Source organism: Tyto alba, unplaced genomic scaffold, assembly GCF_018691265.1.
Source record: "Tyto alba isolate M040663 unplaced genomic scaffold, T.alba_DEE_v4.0 Super-Scaffold_8, whole genome shotgun sequence".
NCBI lineage: Eukaryota > Metazoa > Chordata > Aves > Strigiformes > Tytonidae > Tyto > Tyto alba.
The window spans coordinates 16,939,715-16,959,547 of NW_024881329.1; the positions used below are offsets into that span (position 1 = coordinate 16,939,715).

The 19,833-nt window shown below is 39.2% G+C and overlaps 1 protein-coding gene across 1 annotated transcript in view; it reads left to right on the forward strand.

The window, feature by feature from the left end:
- Positions 1 to 878: 878 nt before the first annotated feature.
- Positions 879 to 19,833, forward strand: part of TPCN2 (two pore segment channel 2) — a 32,080-nt gene continuing 13,125 nt past the window's right edge. The window contains exons 1-17 of the mRNA XM_042784730.1: positions 879 to 1,118; positions 3,234 to 3,298; positions 4,564 to 4,640; positions 5,303 to 5,480; positions 6,192 to 6,308; positions 8,147 to 8,253; positions 9,202 to 9,274; positions 11,452 to 11,551; positions 11,856 to 11,921; positions 12,279 to 12,343; positions 15,330 to 15,427; positions 15,752 to 15,833; positions 17,202 to 17,288; positions 18,344 to 18,463; positions 18,769 to 18,828; positions 18,915 to 19,043; positions 19,676 to 19,725. Coding sequence (XP_042640664.1) covers positions 1,007 to 1,118; positions 3,234 to 3,298; positions 4,564 to 4,640; positions 5,303 to 5,480; positions 6,192 to 6,308; positions 8,147 to 8,253; positions 9,202 to 9,274; positions 11,452 to 11,551; positions 11,856 to 11,921; positions 12,279 to 12,343; positions 15,330 to 15,427; positions 15,752 to 15,833; positions 17,202 to 17,288; positions 18,344 to 18,463; positions 18,769 to 18,828; positions 18,915 to 19,043; positions 19,676 to 19,725 — 1,586 coding nt within the window. The 5' untranslated portion in view covers positions 879 to 1,006. The remainder of the gene's footprint in view (positions 1,119 to 3,233; positions 3,299 to 4,563; positions 4,641 to 5,302; positions 5,481 to 6,191; positions 6,309 to 8,146; positions 8,254 to 9,201; positions 9,275 to 11,451; positions 11,552 to 11,855; positions 11,922 to 12,278; positions 12,344 to 15,329; positions 15,428 to 15,751; positions 15,834 to 17,201; positions 17,289 to 18,343; positions 18,464 to 18,768; positions 18,829 to 18,914; positions 19,044 to 19,675; positions 19,726 to 19,833) is intronic.

A 19,833-nucleotide genomic window follows, 5' to 3' on the forward strand; every position in this document is an offset into this window, starting at 1 on the left:
TGGATCTTACCCTGACTTATTTAGAAGTCAGTGTAAAATTGAGGGGTTTCACCCATCAGTTGTGCAGCTGAAGGCAAAAAGTACCCATCACTAATGAAAGAGCAGAGGATAGATCTACTTCTACTGCTTGGGGTGGAATACCAAAACAACAGATTGATACACTATCCTGTTTATCATTATGCTGACATAGCTCCCAGTACGTGGCAGAAAAGAGTGTGTGCTTTGCAAATTATCCTGACACCGCTTCTTTTGAAATTGCAGCTTTATGATTTTGAACAGTGAAACTGGACGAAAAGGAGCATGAGGAAAGCGGGGAGAGCACCAAATGGGAAGCATCTTTTAACAGTCTAAGTAGAATAAACTAAGTTCATAGTTGCTTCTGTGCTGCCTAGGTGACTAAATACAAATCCTTTCTGCGACTAGGGATGTAAGCGATTATATGAATACAAGCAGGAAGCAGAAATTTCTGTACTCGCTATTATTTTCTTAATAAAGCCTCAACCCCAGCCCGGCTCGGCCATGGTGCTGTGCCACAGCTCTCCCTGAGGCACTGACTGGCTTAGAGCTGAGGTAAAATAGCTGCAACTCCTCCCGAGGGACATTTATTAAAAATCGTAAACGACGTCTGGGATCTGCTCTCATACGTTCAGGTGAAGAACAAACACTTTTTACCAGAGACTTACCACCACGTCTTCCATCACCCCCTGACTGCTTAAAAATACTAGTTCCTCAGGCGGCGAAACGTTACCGGGGCGGGAGACGGTGCCCTGTTGGCTGCCAAAGGGAGAAGTCTGTCAGGGGGGTGGCAGCGGGGTGACGGGCGACGGTTCCCCGCAGCAAACCGGACCGGGGCGGGCGGCGGCGGGAGGAGCCGCCTTCCCGCCCTCCCGCGGCGGCCGGTCACGTGCGGCGGGCGGGGCCGCCCGCGCAGAGCGCAACCCTCCCGCTCCGCTCCCCCCGCGCCGTGTCCCCGTCCCATCCCATCCTGGCGGCAGCGCGGAGGGTGATGCCGATGGACGCGGGAGCCCCTGCTGAGGTGGAGCCGCTGCTGCCCCCGCGGAGCTGGCGAACAGCGCGGGGGTTGTGGCAGGACGGTGGCCGCTCCGCCGCTGAGGACGGTGAGTGCTCTGGCGGCGGGGGGGCCGTTGGCGGCGTGTCCCGGGCCCGGCGCCGCGGGGATGGCGGGCGGCGCTGAGGGAGTCGGTGAGGCAGGCGGCGGTTTTCTCGCCCTCCCTTCAAAGCTTGCCTTCTCCCGGGAGCGGGCCGGGCCCTGGGGGAGGGAACCCGGCGGTGTGCGAGGGGCCGGGAGTGGGCGAGTGTCTGGCGGCGAGGCGGTGGCTGATCCCAGCGGCTCCGCCTGGGGCGGCTCTGGGGAACCGGCTGTGCCCGCCCAGACCGGGGGAACACACTGAGCCGCTATCACTGACCTGAGGCGCAACCTCTTCGCTGCTCCAGCCGGAGGCTTAATTATTATTTTTTAAGACGCTGACAAGTTGTTTTTTTTTTTTTTTTTTCCCTCGGTGAATATGTTAGAAGTCTGACTTGTCAGTTCCCCCCTGGAAAGGCTCCTTTGGAGACCTCGGGTTCTCTATTTTTAGGGTATCGCATCATTTAGGTGAACCTTATTTTTTTGTTGCCTGTTTGTTCAGTGTCAAAAGTGCAGTTGGGTCTGAGAGAGATCTTGCATGAGCAGTACTTTAATCATCATCTGTGACTAAGTGTCACTTGCTCTGATTATGAGTTGCAGAATAAATTGGGTATCTTTGGTAGCATGCATGGAGAATGGCTGTGGGGTTTGTGGTTTCTTGTTTGTTTGCTTTTGTTTTGTTTTCTTCTTTGTTTTTGGTTTTGTTGCTGTTTTTTCTTTTGACTGAACTTGCTAAAGTAAACACTTCTTGGTAATTGCCCTGTTCTAGTTTTATTTTAAGAACAGTTGCTTGAATTCTGCCCTTTCAAAAGCACAGGGGACAATGCTAGGCTTGCTGTGTGCTTCAAAACCCTAAGGCTTTTGCTGTCCTTTTAACTAATACTGTTCCTTTAAACAGCTTTATTTTTATCTCACTGGTGGGTCATGTCTTGAAAAAGTTAAGATCTTTATTTCGTGCACAGAGCTTGTTTCCAGTTTATGCTTGGTCTTTCTTGTGCTGCGATGCAGATCAGAATCAGTACAAAACTATTTTGTTGCTTATGCTCAGATAAATGGTGACATTTAAGGATTGTTCACAGTCTATGTGGAAAATTGACGCAGCTGAATCATGTGGAACATAAAATCATTTGGGCGTTGGATCAGTGGTGCTTTTGGCATTTCTTGGATCTGGAGAATATTATTTTAGCACTGGGACTGACTCTCGTTGTACCCCATGTTGGGATTGCTGTCTCCTGGGAGGAGATGGTATGAACTATTCCTTGGGTCTCTTCCCCTCTGTGGGAGTGTTATGCTAGCATGTGTTTTTTTTGTATCTGTAGCCCCCTCACCTTTTTCTCTTTTCCCTCACCACTTCCTCTTTTTTTTTTTTTTTTTCTTCCTCATTTTGGCCTTACCTGCCTTTGTGTCTGTTCTTGCCATAATTGTCAGGTTAGTTACTCAAAGGTCCTAATTCAGGTAAATGCAAGTGATTGCTTTTTATTCTTTATGTACGTATTTTCATATGGATTTGCTCCTAATGGGTTTTTAAATGTTGCATAGTAACTAATTTCGTGATATTTTATTTCATGTGCTGTACTTTTACCCCTTTCTACCTCTTGAACTCTGATCTGTTTGATATAGTAACAATAAATTATGGCATTTAAAAGGGACTTAGTTTTGTTCTTGACTGGAGATTTTTGTTGGTTTTAGAGAGAACGAGATCAGTGTAAACCTCAGTACCTTCATTAAACAAAACTAAAAATGCCTAGAATACTAGTGTCTGATTTTTCTAGCTTCACTTGCCTGTACACTTAATCAAAGGATAGTTTGATAATGGTAATTTAGCTACTTAAGCTAAATGTAAGATGAAACCTTTTCACAAAATACAGAAAGACGTGCCATGTGTTTTGAGATGATTATTATTTATTAATTAATTTTCCTGTTGACAAGAGAATGTATCAGGAGCTGTCCCTTTGCTTTTTGTGTGTATAACGTGTCCTTTGTCATGAGAACCACTGTAGTGAACCTTCTGTTAACTAATAAGCAAGCTGTAGGCTTTATCCAAAATACAGGAAGTGATTTGTGTTTTTTTTTTTCAACTTCATAGGTACTGGAGCTGATAATGACCTTTATGTAAACCAAGCCATAGTATTTATTGAAGATGCAATACAGGTAAATGTAACATGTTTGTTATCTAGCTTGAGAAGCATAATAGACATTTGTCGTGCATTCTGCTAGCTTCTTTTTATGTGTTTAGGCAACGTCCATCTAACACGATCTTGATTTACAAAGCTAAATCAGAATTCCAAATACCTGCAGTATGCAAGCTTCAGTGAATGTCTGCCTAGGAGATACATGGTTCTCCACACAAACAGTCTTCTCTTAAAGGATGTAAAAAGAGATGATGGTTTGTGGGTTGGTTTTCAGTTTGGGATTTGTGTTCTTTTTTTTTTTTTTTTTTGATAGTGAGGCCTTACTGCTAAGAGAAATTATCTGAGCAAACCCTGTAATTTGCCTCTAAGTATGACTCTGTGCATAGCTTAAGAGCTGATAGAGTTTAAGGTTAGCTTTAAGCAAGAAGCAGGAACTCTTTTGCTTCAGCTGACCTTAGCGGCTTTGGAAGTCTTCATTATTTGTCTCTCTTTACTAGTTGTTTCTGCACATTCCTAGGTGCTGTTATCTCCCAGTTATTAGTGCAGGCAGTGGGAATGCTGGAGGACAGTTCTTGAGTTGTCTTGCTGTGTTCAGAGAGGTTTTGGTTGGGAGATGTCTGGGGTTCAGATATATTTAAGGTGTGCATCCCATTCTGGAAGCAGATACTACTCAGTGGAGGCAGAGTAACAGCACCCAGGAGCAGCTGCAGAGGAGGGGCTGAGCAGATTTCAGCAAAAGCAGGCTTGTTCTGAAGAATCATGGGTACTTCTTTGAACTTAAAATATGCTTTGTTTAAAAAAAGTAGATTGAGGTCTCTTATATTCAGAATTAGTTTGTTTGCATCTTATGGCTGTTTGGAAGAGAAAGAAAAAATAAGTTCCATGAAATGAATGAGTGCTAGAGAGGTGAACTAAATGGGTGGACCATTTTGGCAAGTACCTAGGTCAGGCACTGAGTTATGACAGTGTAATGATGATACTGCTTGCTTTGGATGATTGCCGCACAGTTGGATTATCTGAGCAACTGTGGGGTCTTTAGATTAGGAAACCTTCATTAAAATCTTTCCCATTGCACGCATGTAGACTACAGCTATGGTCTTTGGTGACTGATACTTTAATAATTAATAACTTGTCCAACAATTTCTTTATCTTATTGTGAAACTGGAATAGTCTCAACACTTGAGCTTTGTTGATTAGAATTTGGTTTATTTTGGTAATTTGGTCTGTGTCTTTGAGACAGACTGAATGTATGTTTGAATTATCCATTTTGCTTTCTCCCTTCAGTATCGATCTATAAATCACCGTGTGGACTCCAAATCCCTGTGGCTTTATCGATGGTACTACTCAAGAACTTGCCAGTGGTAAGAACTTGGTATTCTTCTTGCTTTTTCATTTAGGAGTAAGTCTTTATGAAATGTCATTATTCATCTTGCTTTTTTGTTAAATAATTAGGTAATTGTGCTTTTATCCTTAAAAGAGCTTACCGTAGGAAGCAAGTGGATTGACTACATGTGAACATGATAGAAGTGAAAGGCAACAAGATACATGAAAAGTGTGATCCATGTAGGTGGCTCTTTGATACAGCTATAAGGCTGTTGCATGAATTGGACTATTGGCATGATTTCTGGCACTGTGTTGGAGTTTTCCAAGTTTCTGTTTGTAAACATGTTAAATAGTAGCAAGACTGTTTGCTGCTGTTAGTTTTAGAAGAGCACCACCTGAGGTTATTCCGTGTTCAGCAGTTATATTATTCTCATAGAGGCAACAGCATGCTAATTGAGTGCTGAATTGTGGTCTAACCCATTTGTGTTAAATATGATATTAAGATTGGTTTGCTTCTAAGAAAATTGCTTACCTGTAAGTATTGTGTTATTTTGTTGACTCATTTTGTGGGTTTGGTGTTTGGGGGGGGGATTGGTTTTTTTTTTTGTGTGTGTGTGTTTTGTAGGGGGTGGTGGTTTTTTGTTTGAGTGGTTTTTTGTTTTTTTTTTTTTTTTTTTTAATTTCATCTCTATCCAAACAGGATTTTGAGTTTAACCATTACTATAATCCTGGCACTGGCGTTCATTGAAAAGCCTTCTTCGCTTACTATCACGTCAGATGTACGATACCGCCTTCCTGCGTGGAATCCTCCGTGTGGCCTAACAGAAAGCATTGAGCTGCTTTGCTTTCTTTTGTTCGTGGTTGATGTCTCTGTGAAGGTGAGTGTCACATTCACCCGGTATTGAAAGAAATACCAGGTGTGTTGGGCATCTTGGTAGGTACAGATGGTGTGGCTTTTCTTGACTTTATATTTTGGGAAATGTCTTAGAACTATTATTCAAATCTTGGATTTGCATGATGAGATTGCTTTGCTATATTAAAGCTTTAATTTTAGGAGAAATTAGGAAGTGCATATTTTCTGAATTAAAAAAAGTATTGCCTTATATATCTTAAGGAAAAAAAAATCCCAAACTCCTGTTTGTGTGGAATAAATGAAATAAATTGTGCTAAGAGTACAGTGGTTTTGGCCTATGTGCTTGTATTAGGCTATAAAAATTGGGGTATATAATGATCAAATATATGCCAGTTCATTAAAAAAACAAACAAACAAACAAAACCAGTCAGAAATTGAACTTCTCTTTGGATACTTGTTTCTGGAGAGTCTCTTATTATGCTTATTAAATGGACGTTTTTCTTTGATTCAAAGGATACATCTTGCGTGGCCTGTGTGCACTTCTCACTTGTACTGAACTTCATTTAGTTCTTGTAGAAAAATTTTCTGATCAGTGTATTTTTATTTCTATTTCAGGGAGCTCTTTAGGAGCACTGATGTAAAATTACTAATACTTGGAAAACAATTGGTACTGATTTACTAGAGTATTGGAATTTATTATTAGAGTAAGATGTTTGGTTTTCTTTTTCTTCCCCAGAGTTACTTAATTGGATGGGAAGAATTTTGGAAAAATAAATGGCTAATGGCTTATATTCTGACATTAATTGTTTCCTTTACTGATTGGATTGTATCGCTGAGTTTTTTCTGCACAGAGGTAAGAACTACTTTCTGCAGAAACAATCAGCAGTTAAGTTGTGGAGAGTGGCAGAGGAGAACCAGCAAACGGATAGTAAGAAGGGTCAATGTTACATGTTGGAGAAATAAGGGAGGAGGGTGAAATGGTTTATTTTGATGTTCGATAACTGGATAATACATTGAAACACAAAATGTTTGGTGTAATGTAGCTTCTCAAGGGATTCTGTTTGATTCTTAATGTAAAATGTGGGTTCTTTGGTAAAATTAAATAAAGAGCGCTTGCTACAGCCTGTCGGCAGTCAAAGAATATAGAGAAAACTCTGTTTTCACAGCACCAATTTTGTCATATAGTTGGAGAAATACGTTCTTAACTTGATTCAACAGCTGAGTCTATCTAGTGATGTGTAAGTAGAAGGTAATTGTATAGTTCAACAACTGTTTTCTAAGATGAAGCTGTATTGTGTTCAAAACAATTATGTCCTGAGAGGAATGTCAGTTTTGTGGAATGGTTCTACAAGTGTCCTCCTTTATATAGTATTGCAATCTCCCGATTGTTTTTCTCTGCCATGACATAAATCTGCATGAAATTAGTTGTTGTTCACTTAATATTTTCTTAACGATGAATCTAATATAGTAAAAAATGCTGGGAAGTGAATAAGGCAGGAATCTTGATTTTTGCTTTTTACGTAAGTTTTTGTGTCAAATATATTATCTGTTGCTGTCAAAAACTCTCAAACCTATTTCACATTGTCTGTATTAATCAGGATTAGGTTGGATGCAGTTGCTACTATTAGTAACCCACTGCTTAGTTTGTGCTTCAGTGGTCATAGCTGACCACTGGTCGCTGCTGACCAGGAGGTGATTGAGTATCAAAGAGATGATCTTAAAAAGTTTAAAGAACATGTCACTTAAGCTTTTAAGTATCTAACTATGAGAAAAATGCGTATGTCCTTTTCATATTCAAACCAAATAAATATAATGCAGCTGAAAAGTTAATAATATAGGATGAGGATTATGCTTACAACATGAGGAATGTGTCTTGGAGAGAAGTGATTGGAAAATCTTTAGGTGTGATAGTGGACAAGTAGTTTGAACAGGAGCTTCCCATATAGAACAGTGGCAGAAAGTGCAGTTTCCCTGCTGGGATGTATGAACAAGGCAATAGAGAGAAAGAAAGTGATTTTTTTGCTGCTCAGAGTGGCCCTGAGAAGACTGATCCTAAAATGGAGGATGCTGAAATATTTCAAGTGATAGGTTGCAGAAATAACTTGAAGGCTAGCAAGTATCCTGAGCGCAAGAATCAGACAGCTTAACTGCTGCTGTGTATGTTAAGGAAAATGAAGGCAATGATCTGTTTGAGTCTCCTCAGAGGCAGAAAATGCTGAGGAATTAGCAGGCCCTTTAATTATAGAAAGAAAAAGGCTGAAAACTGAAATCAAGTACTTATTTCCGAAATGTGTATCTGTTTTTACTGAAAGTAGCTCACTATGAATTCCCTTCTTGAAATGGACCTTGGCAGAAAATGTGAAAATGCCATCTCCTGACCTGCTTGTTATGTCTACTCAGCAGTAAAGTTAGTTTATAATTAGTGGCCTGATGAGGCTATTGAAATGTCAGTGTGCATTGTTAAAGCAATATCTCATTCTTTTAGTGAAGTATCTGTATGTATAAAATCTCTTTTGTGTGCATTGTGTCTTCAGTGGGACAGATTAAGCTTCTGTGCACAGCCTCTTTATGTTACACTGTTGATTTTGTTGATATGTTTCTTGGTGTTTTCCAACAAACTTATAATAAAAATATATGTGGTGTTAGTGTTTTGGGAATTCAGTATCTTATCCACTGTTTTTGTTTTTGCAGGGTGTAAGAATAAGAAGAATTCTTCGTCCTTTCTTTCTCCTTCAGAATTCTTCTATGATGAAGAAAACATTAAAAAGTATCAACAGCACATTGCCTGAAATGGCAAGGTAGGTAATAGGATAGAAAACTTCCCTTCACAGCAAGTGGGTAGTTACCATTAGTAATCTGTAGTGTGACATCTGAGTAGCTTCCTTCTTGACAGTCTAGGTAAGTGATTGCTGAGACCAGGTAGTAATGGATGGAAAGTTTTATTAATTTTTTTTGTTCCTTTAGTCTGTGAAATTTCTCTAGAATGCATGTCATGTGACTGTATGTGACAGATAAGTTTTTTTGATGCTGGTTGAGTGGAGTTTTTTAATTCAGTATATATGACATACAGCCATTTTGTAAGGGAAGAACTGAGGCCTCATCCAGGCAAAGGTCTATGCTGTGTTTCTCCAAGGTCGCCACTCTGAGGTGCGCACATGTACTTGTCTTCCCGTCATGAGTGCCACAGGAGATGCCACTTTCTTTACATCTTCATAGGGCTTTACTTCAGCTTTTTCATTTCTGAATGGTTTTAGCCATTTATGTGTTAAACTTCTCTGTCATCAGAGATGTTGAACTGGAAACCCCACTGGTGAACTATGTAACCAGACAGCATGATACTTTTTGAAAGAGGTCTCTTCCTGTGATAGGGATCCTGCTTGCACACAGCTTATGTAACTCCTTGTCTTTGCCTGTTACTTTTTAACTAACAAATCCCAGGAGATTCCAAGGTGTATGCAAGCCAAGATGTTGTATTTTGATTAGAGGGTATAAATATGATCCTAACTTCAGAAAAACAAGTGTTAGAATCTCTTTGAGCTTGCAGCTGTCCAGGCTCGTGCTGAGGAGTCCTGATCAAGTGTGATTCTTATTCTGAATCAAAACTTGGATCATCTTGTGTTATGTCTGTAGAGCTTCTTAAGAATGCCCCTGGTTTTCTTTGTGGCATCCTTTTGCGTTTCATCAAAGGACATTAAGAATAAGATGAAGTTGGTATTAATGCATATGATATGTTTTCTTTCCACCAGTGTTGTTCTACTACTAGCTGTTCATCTGTCTCTCTTTACCATGTTTGCCATGCTGCTGTTTGCTCGAACAAAGGTAACCAATTATGTATATTGATGCTTGGGTAGATTGAGTGTTTTGTTTTGACTTTTTTCTTCTTCACTCTCATAGTTACTGCATGTCTTGTTTTATAATCACTGGTGAAACTTGTTTCCCTTGAAAAGGTCGTGTTGTCTTGTCAGACTTACTGGGATGAGTTTAAGTCCATTTAGAGAGATACAACGTGTGCGTAGTATCCATGCTGTTTCTCTAAGTGTGTGTTAGAAGGCCTACAGATTAGTGTTAGAATCTCTTCATCCTTCAGTGAAGAATTGCTTGTTTCCAGACTGTGCTTTGCTTCTAAATCAATAACACTCCTTCCTGCTCTGCAACTGAAATCTGTCACTCTTGCTGTATGCTGAGGCATGTCATTTTATTACTTTTGCTCCACTGCTCAGAACAAAGTTAGATGGTTCCATACTAAAATGTGGTCAACATCTTTATTTGTTTATGGTCCTGCCTATTGCTGGTATTGATGCCATTATCACAGGTGAGGAAGTGAAAGTCTGTTTATACAAGAGGCTTCCTTATACAATTCTCTGATCTGGTCCTTTGAGTTACTTCCTCTGCTTCTGTTGAAACCTGTGCTGTTCTGTGTCTAAAGCTCTTAATCTTGTCACTATTTTATTTATATTATCACTCATTTATTTTCTCTTTTCCTTATCTAGCTTTCTGCTAAGTTTAGTTTCTTCTGTGTTTTCTTATCTTCCAATATTGGTCCCCTTGGCCATGCCTTGGTAGGTTTTTGCCTGCATTACTCTGATGTCTTGGTTTCTGGTGTCTTTGTTTTTTCCTCTGTATTTTTTTTTTCTTCCCGCTTCCAAAAAGAAAATTTGAAATTTTGTGGTTAAAATCCCTTTTGCGTTCCAGTGCTCTTGGTACGTTCCCTTTCTCTGAAAGTTCCTGTATCCTAATGTAGCATACTCAGATGTATTTTTTTTTGTCCATACTTTTCAAGGCCTGCCGTAAGTGTATTCCTGTGAGCATAAAGATTTTTTTTTTGTAACTTTAGTCTTCTCTTTAATCTCAGTTTTGCACTTGTATTTCTACTGCAATTTGCACTTGAGCCTGCCTCTAGTCTTCCTTATGATCAGCAAATTCCTTGATTTCCCATGTTACAGTGTTTCTCAAATGAGCAGCAAATCTCTGTTTTCCCCCTTTGTTTAGTTGCATGATAGATCTAAATATTATGATGTAATTCAGCAGAACTCCTTGAGTATGTAAGGGGATAACTGGAGAAAGCGGAAAACCTTTATTCCGAGTGGTAGTAACTTTTGTGCAAATAACTAGTTGAGAGAATGTTAAGTTTTCTATGTGAAAGTCAAAGGGCAAGCAAGAGACACGCTTCACACTCAGTGAGTATAGTAATAGAACTGTAGGTGTTTGAGAGGAGTTTATAATCTATAGGCAAGGATCTTTAACACGGTAGTTATTGAGACAGCTCTTTATTACTGAGGAAGTGGGTTTTTTTCTATTTTTCAGTATACATAAGATCTCTTTTACTATTGTCTTCAAATAGTATTACACTTCTGGACAAGTCCTGGAGTGTAGTCCTAGAGTATACAGTTCAGGGTGATTAGGTTTCCATCTGTGCTGAGGGACAGCATAATGTAGCTGGAATAGCAAAGGAAGCAGCTTCTACTGATGCTAATTTTTATAACGCGAGTTGAGACTGCAGATGGTATTTTTAATCTGTGATTTATTTTAACATTTTTTTTAATTTTATAAAAATCATGTTTAGCGAGTACTTTTATCTCCAGTACACTACTACCTTTTGCAGGCTAAGAGGTGATGGTTTTTAGATCAGTCAAGGATCACCTCAGATTCCTTTGTTGTCTGTTTGTGACATTGTTGTTCTTCCTGGGTCTGAGGTGCTAGCTAGAAATAACTTCTATATTGAGCTTCTATGTCTGTCTTAGCTTGCTGTTCTTCCTTATGCTTTTTTTAATGGCTGTTAATAAGTGAAATGATTGCTCTGTATTACTACATATTGTCCAAATGTTTATGCTTGTTTCGTAATTTTTTCATGGTGTACATTTGCTTGTGTGTGTAAGAAATGGATTATTGACTGAATTTTTTTTTTTTTTTTCTTTTTTTTTTTTCTCTCCTTCCTTGGTAAGACAGTCTTGGTGGTTATTCAGTGTTTCTCTAACAATGATTATCTCTTTGACTAGGATGGCCAACAGGATAAGGAGTGGGCAGGGTATTTCCGAAATTTGCCAGATTCTCTGACATCACTGCTGGTCCTGCTGACTACTGCAAATAATCCAGATGGTAAGCAATCTGTTAGAAATAACTCCTGTCTCATTTTTCAAAGAATACTCGAATAAGATTATTTTGAGACTGCTACAACCGTTCTTTCAGCTGATAGTTCTTAGTACAGCCAGGGGAAGGTTATTTAAAGACTTTTCATGTCTTTAGTAACTTGATTCTTGCCTTTCCTTTGGTGTTATTGTATATGCAACTCTAACATCGACTTATATAAGAGCTTTTACCAATTGCCAGAAATTGAGAAAGGTCCTCAGTTTTAATCTTACATATTATATTCTTACTTCCTTTTTTGTTAAATCTGATACAGTGATGATTCCTGCATATTCTAAGAATCGAGCATATTCCATTTTCTTCATACTCTTCACTGTATTAGGTAAGTTACCTTCTGTGTTCAGTAATTAAAGTGCACTTTGACACTTGTGCATACCAGCTACAGTGTGTTTTATTTTTCTAGGAAAGTTTAATCATAAATTTTCATCTTTTGTGTTTCTTGCAATTACTGTGTAGTCTTTTAAGATAATTTTCATGGAAGGTACTTGTGGCTTGTTTTTTTTCTGTAACATATCATTGGAGAATGGACACATTACAGTTTACTAAAACATTATGGAAATCAAGCACGAGGAAACTAATCCTTCTTAAATTTTACATCTGATTTACTGTATGCACTGAAACTTCTTTGAGAAACAGATATGTATTTCAGTAATTCTTACTGCCTTTTTTTCTCCAATAGGTAACTTGTTTCTGATGAACTTGCTTACAGCAATAATATACAACCAGTTTCGAGGATACCTTCTGGTGAGTAGATCATTCCTAATTTTTGTGTTCTACTGTAACCTTAAAACCGTGAAGCCCTGAGTACTAAAAGTTTCATCAGTGCATTAAAGCAATATACCCATCCTAGTTGTTGATACAGTTTTAAGATACTGAAAGTTCTTTGATGTAGATACTTTTCCCCCTATATACTTCTGTAGCTTGATCCTTTTCCATGGCAAAATTGCCTGCTTGTGTATTTCCATGTATGCTGTGGATTTGCAAGTTTGTCTGTTATGGGGTGGGGGTAATCAAACTATTATAAAACTGACCAAGGACCAGTGAACAAGTAGCTTAAACTTGGTCTCTGTGAAGAAAACCTTCTGTACTGTTTAAACAGCTATTGTTGCAAGTCCCAGCACTTAATTTCTCGCAGTAGCACAGGATTAGAAGCCTTCAGTAGTACAGAATCACTGACTAAAACATCTCCATGTTTGACACTATTTATTTAATCCTTACCATGGTGAGTGGGTGTGATGTTAGAATAATTAGGGCAGTTTGCTGCCTCTAAAAGATGGACTTGAGACTTGTGATTGACTTGTACCAGAAGCAGTTGCCAGAAGGTATAGTGTTCTTGGTAAAATTCAGTCTCAAATTAAAGGAACCTTTGCTTACTCTCCATGCAATGCCAGTCATCTGTGTCATACTTAAATGTGCTTCTGGAAGATGCCTGATCATATGTGATTCTCTCAATTTTGTGGAATGTCAATTTGATGTGTAGTGTAATGATCTCTTTTGACTCCGGTGTCTATGTTAGAGAAGTAAAAGCTGACAGAGTAAGTGTACTTTTGCATGTTGTTCAAGGAGCGTGCAAGCTGTGGTGACAATTAAACTCATCACTAAAAGTTCTTTTTTCCTTTATTAACAAGCTGTATGATGCACTTTATTGCATTATGTACATCGGTTGTTTAGTCTCCAGCTGGGAGTGTGGTTTGGATTCCCTTATCAGGAAGTAACTTAAGTGCTTTTGTTTTCTGAATGAGGTAGTGCAGCTGAAAAGTTTAGGAGGAATTGTCGTGAGCTGAGGCAAGAGAATTTTAGAAAGCAGAGAGAAAGTAAGTGAAATGAGAGATCATTTTGGTTACTTCCAATAAAATGTACTTCATCCAAGAGGTTAAATTGTGACTTCCCTGTTGCTACTTCAAAAAGAAGTAACTGACTGGATAGGTTCTGAAAGGAAGGGGCTGCATGGCTGCAGCTGGAGATACCCACAACTGGGTTTATCTCTAGCAATGAATACAGAACATCCAAGGTGTACCACAGCTACTTAGTGGTTAACACATGTAGAAGATTAGTAGAACTAACACAGTGCTAGGCTCAGTAGTAATGGTTATTACACCGATGGCACACAATTGAATCTTTGGTCAGGCAGTCATAAGTCAAAAGGGGAGCAGTCAGTGTCTTGCTCCTCAGAACAGGCTGAGTCTTGATCTTGTTGAGGTGCCATCTTCAAACTGTTGGACTTGCATGGCAAAATTTTTCTTTTGAATATTGAGTTAGTTCTTTGGCAGTTTCATTTCCACATGTGTTTTTTACTTTCCTCTTGCATATTTTATAAAACTTCACAGCTCAACAGCAATGATTTTGGTAAAGCTCAGTCAGGGTAGTGCTATGCGAAAGCACTGGATTCTGACAGCTAAACCTCTGGGCTATGGGTTAAACTTTTTTCCGCTTTGTGCCAGTACAGTGATGGCCTCAATAGCTTGGAATGAACAGTTGTTCCCCACTGTGCATGTTCCAACTGGTCTGTTCTCATGCCTATAGTTTTCTTCAGGTTCAGTGACAAGGGAAACTCAGTGACTTGGACTCTGGTTGTGATTTCTCCCTTATATATGGTCATAGAGTTCCTTCATTACTTAATTCTACCTTTACTTTATATATAGTGTTACAGTTCCTTCCCCTTACTTGCTTAGTCTTACAGTTCATTCAGCCCTTCAGAGGAGTAGAGTTGAGGGCCTAGGGGGGAAAAGTGAAATAATAGCTGCTCCAGAGAGAAAGTAAAGTTTGTTGGCTAGTAAACTTTAGGCAATATTGTACAGAAGGAATGGCCCCCACCCTCCTCTGGGAGAGGGTTGCTTAAACCTAGTATGTTCAAAGAGCAATTTTTGTTATCCTTTTCTCCTTCTCTGTTTCTTTACTTCTTTCTCAGTATTCCTCTTTTCCATGTAACAGCATGCCATAATCTGACTCACAATAAAGTAGCCGAGTTTGAAAGTGATTACTATGTGGAAAAAAGAAAAAAGGAAGCATGAAAAATCTGTGGCTCTGGCTTTCTTCTTTTTGGCAAGAAGCTGGAGTTAGACAAGCCACCTAACTTTTCTCTTTGTATAGGAGTAGGAATTTCTGTGAATACTGAAACTTTGCTGTTGCCATTGTCTCCGGAACAGGCATGTGCCTCTGCAATCCAGAATTAAAAATAAACCATGCCCTGCACGTTTACTTGAACTCCAGAGACTTGTTTGCTTGCTTCCTTCCTTCTTGTACATAGGGTACTTGAAGAGAGTGAGGTCTAGGGAAGTCTCCTATTCTGATCTCTAATCACAAAATCTGGGGTGTTTGCCAGAGGATGGGTGTATTATCTGACCATAGGTCACAGAACTGCATGAGGAGCTGGGTAGCCTTGATTTTCCCCAAGTCCTTCTGGCTGGAATGAGCTTCACTAATTTCAGCCTGTGACTCTTCCTGGTATTCCTTTTAAACTGTGGAGTGTCTGTCTGGTTGGACCCGGTATCTGGACAACTAGATCCAGTGGCTAATGACAGGAACTTTGGTTGCGGGAGAAAGAAAACAGTATCTTGCCCTCCTGAAAAATTATTTTAGTTGAACAGATATGGCCCTTTCTGAGTCTTGCAGTAACATCTGTCTAAGGGTTGCCCAAATAATTTAGAGGTCTTACTTTTATCATCTAGGTGAATTTTCGTCAAACAAGTGTAAGTAAACTGTCTCCTCTGTGCTTTTTCTTACTGTCCAGAAATCGGTTCAATCCTCCCTTTTCAGGAGGCGACTGGGAATCCGGGCTGCGTTTGAAGTGCTTTCTTCCCTGAAAGAGATTCCTGCTAATGCACAACAGTAAGTAAAGAGTGCTGAAACAGCAGAGTGTCTAGGAGAAAAGAGCAGATTTTTGGTCATGTTGTTTTGTTTACTATATTGACTGAGGATACCTCCCTGAAAAATAGCACTTTTCTCTTCTCTTCCATTTTTTTTTTTTTTTGTTTTTGTTAACTGGATGCTTATAACCTATTGCTTGGGACTCTTATGGGGTCTGTTTCCTTTTTATTTCTACTTCCAATTTTCTTTGCTTTTCAACAAGAGGCAGGAGTGCATTTGGAATAGCTGTTTTTGCAATCAGGACAGTTACCTGTTTCAGGGCCCAACTTATTTTCTTTTAAATAGGTCATATGTCAGCGTTGGGGCCTTACTGCAGGTGCTGCAGAAAGTAGAAATGGATTCTCGCTGCAAGCAAGCCATCATGAGAGTAAGAACTGGATTTTGCTAGTCTTTATGTTGGTGACTATGAAACCCTTTGATGGGACAGCTGTTGAAACTGAAACTTCCTTAATTTACACCATTGATCTAGGAGTGGAAGCTTTCAGCTCAGCTTTCTTTATGCTTTTTTCTTTAAGTGTGAACAGAGGCTCAGCTCAGTGTCTGTTTATGTTTTGGTCTTTAGAACAAAACCAGTCTCTAAGCAATAACTTCACCTTAAGATTTCTACTTCTTGGATTGCTGTGTTGAGGAATGCATTCATCTGTAGAGAGGTGTAGAGTAATGAGAACTCTTGTTTTGCAGAACTAATTTTTTTCATTTGATTTACTTTCTCTCTGGAAGTAAAGCGTTTCTCTCTGTGGTTTAGAACTTCTGTCTATAGCAGCTTCCTTCTACCATTTGAAAATGTCTTTTTTTTTTTTCACTGGATTTTAGCTGTGCTGCTCCCATTAGGTAGTAATGCTTATATCAGGCTACAGGGAGAGTGGTTTTGCTTAACTTGGACATAATTAACGTTGCAGTTCAGGTTTTCAGGGATCAGAGAAATGATTTAGCTTTAATAGGAGGTGTGGAGGTTATTGGTGTGGTTTCAGAAGAATTGTCTAGAAGTAATGTTGCTTTTTGAGAACATTTCAGCAGGATTTGCAAGTCCATGTTGTAAGATGTTCTGCCTAAAGGAAGTGGAAATTCAGAAGTGATGGTTATAGCATCACCAGTTGGCTGGCTCCAGTGAAGTTTGGAATGAAGAGGCATAGATGCATTGCTTCCAGTTGTTTTCTGGGATAGGGACTGTGTCAGCTGAGTTGCCTGAAAATAAACACCCTGCTCAGTAATTATGCCAACCTCTCCACTGAATTACTAGTTAGGTACACAAATCCAAGTTTTAGTTTGCTGGTGGGTTTTTTCCATTTATTTTGTTCCTGTGTGTGCTATAGTTGCAGTGAGTGTTTAGCATGCTCTGGATGAGTCTTCATCATGTTAGAATTTGTGAAATAATTCCATTCTTTCAGGTAATAACTTCTGCAGAACAGTGATAACTGACACGGTATCTTCGTTCCTTGGATCATAACATAGTAATGGCAATACTAGATGAGACTAAAAATTTAAGTATGTCAAAGGAGGAGGTACCTTCTTAAGCAGCATGTGATCCTAGGGAGGGAAAAAAGGTGAGACAAATCACACAGTCACGTGACAGTTTTGTGTTAAAGGAAAGCAGTATTGAAATTCACTCAAATGCCTTGGTGTAGGTAGTATTACATCTCTTTTCCTGGGCTTTTAAGATAGCCTGAGGGTGTTGCAGCTCTCTGAAGATGCATCTGTAGTAATGTTGATCTGAATGTTTCTCTTTCATGTGAAGTCACTCAAAATGTGCTCCTGTGACCAGCTGTCAGCTGCCCAGTTTCAGAAGCTCTTTGAAGAACTAGACAAAGATGCCATTAAGCAAGTATGTATCTGACAATCATTTATGAAGTGTCATAAGTTTTGTGGTCTTGTGCAAAAGTAAGTGATAATATTCCACTATAAAGCATATAATCAAACTTTATGAGTTGCTGAGTGCAAGGTGTGATCAAATGTCATGGATTTTTAAGTTGTTTATGGATTGCTGTTATGCTCACAAATGGCATTGCTTTGGGAGCTTTTACAGCATGACTTTGGGATGGCCAGGTAGAGTTAAATGTAGAAAATGCACAGTTGCTTATTCTGTCAGCATTTCTAGGAGATTTGGCCAGACAGAATAGATGAGGGCTCTGTGTGTTTTGATTAATAGGAAGATTCATTACAAGGCAACAACGAATAGGAGTTAAACTTACAGTATAGACTTTCTGAGAAGATCTGTGGAAAAATGAGTACCTCTGTAGTAAATTGTTTCTAATGAAGTGCGAGGGATTTGTCTTGTCATGGTAGTCCTATATTAAAGCAATGCATCTCCACTATATATTAGTCTTTGCAGGGTAACACTTCAGGTATACTCAAGCAAAGTCATTTCTCCATTCCTTGAATGAAGAATCAAATGTGGCTTCTTCAGGTGTTCAGATGAAGATGGGCAGAAAGCAGTCTTCTCCGTTTGGAGAAAGAAAAAACCAAACTTGTTGAGGATTACAAATGTTCTCTTCTGTGTTTGCCTATAACTAAGACTTATGAATCTTTTAAGGGAAATGAAATGTTGGGAAATGGGGAAGGAATGTATGCCGTTAGTAGCTTGGTGTTTGGTTTACCTGCTTGGGGCATTAGAGAGAGGTTGGGTTATCTCCCATCTTCGCCATTATCTTGTGTTGTGCCACAATCATCAACTCATTTGGTAATCAGAAATAGTCTCTTGCTGCTAATGGTCAGAGCTTGGAAACAGCTTCCTACTGCGATGGCAAAATGAGCATGTGGTCTTGAAGTTTTTCACTGAAAATGTCTTTTCGTTAAATCTGAGATTGGGTGTCTTTTCCCAGCATTATTATTAAAATGCTTGTGCTTTGTGTCTCAGCAAATTCTTTGTGTCCTTTTCAGCATCCTCCCAGTCCAGAGTATCAATCCCATTTTATGCGGAAAATGCAGTTGGGCTTTGGCCATCCCTACTTTGGCTATTTGGGAAATGTTGTAGCCCTTGCAAACATAATTTCTATCTGTGTAAGTAAAAGGTGTTGGTTTTTTTCCTGTTTGGTTGGTTGGTTTGTTTTTTCCCCCCTGCAACAAAATTCAGTTCTGTTTCAGTTCTTTAGTCTGTGTTCTGATAACCACTTCTTGTAGCACATGTCCATGTTTAGAACACTTTAGTCATGCAGAGTCTTAGGAGAGAATATCTGCAGTTAAAAAATATATCCTGAGCTGCTTGGAAAGTTTGGTGCAAAGCATAAAATACTGTTTTGTGCTTAAAAATACGGTTTATGCAGCAGTAAAGCAGTGGATTCATAAAATACTTCTTGTTGTTTAAGGTGGTTTTGGTGATGGATGCAGATAAGCAGCCATCTGAAAGAGACGACTTCTTCCTGGGGGTAAGATACAGCAGTATTCCTACAGTTATTAGTGTTCCCTGAGATGTCAATGATTCTAATAATTACTTTTATTTTGGGGGGTGAAGGCAATCAACTGCTTCTTCATCCTATACTATCTGCTGGAAATGTTGCTGAAAATCTTAGCAATGGGCTTGAAAAGATACTTGTCATACCCAAGCAATAGATTTGATGGACTTCTGACTGTAATTTTGCTGGTAAGCCTTTTGTTTCCTTCTGTTTTCTTGGATTTGTTGGCTAGGATAATTAGATAATTAGGAACTGCAAGAGTTCGTAAATTGCTTTTTATTCAACACTGATATGCAGAGTTAAACAGCGTGAGCCAGTGTTGTGGTTTTCAGTGGTTTGAATGTTTTGGTGGCATGTGGTTCTCTTAGGGTCTCCTTTCTGGAGGTAGGTTTTCTTAAATTGATATGGAAATGGTGAGCTTTCTTATAGGCAGCCTTTTTAATCTTATTTGGAAACATACAGCTCCTTGAGTAATTACATAAGGAATTCTGTTACATATTGGTTTTTGAATTGAAAAAAAAAAAAAAGTGGCAGAGGATTATTACTGTTATTAGGTAACAGCCTGAAACCTGTGTGGCAAATGAGCCCAAGTTCATGGTTACTGTAATTCACCGTATATCCTTATACGTGCCACTGATGATGCGTGTACATGGGATTACTTTGGGGAATAACTAGTCAAAATATGACAATTTCAGAGCATTGAAGTGAGTCACATGAGCCACATAAAGCTCTTGAAAATGTTTCTTGTCAAGAAACTTCCCTAATTTTTGAAACTCAGAATTACAGTAAGTTTTTGACTTCTTTTCTTCCCTAAATAAAGGTTTTGGAGATTGCAACTTTTGCTGTGTATGGATTTCCTCATCCTGGTTGGTATGTAATCTCTGAACTATTGCACTTTGCTCACTGTCTGGGGTGGGTCAGGGGAATATACACACAAGTTCATACACGCTTATGTCATTACGCTATGACTGTCAGCCC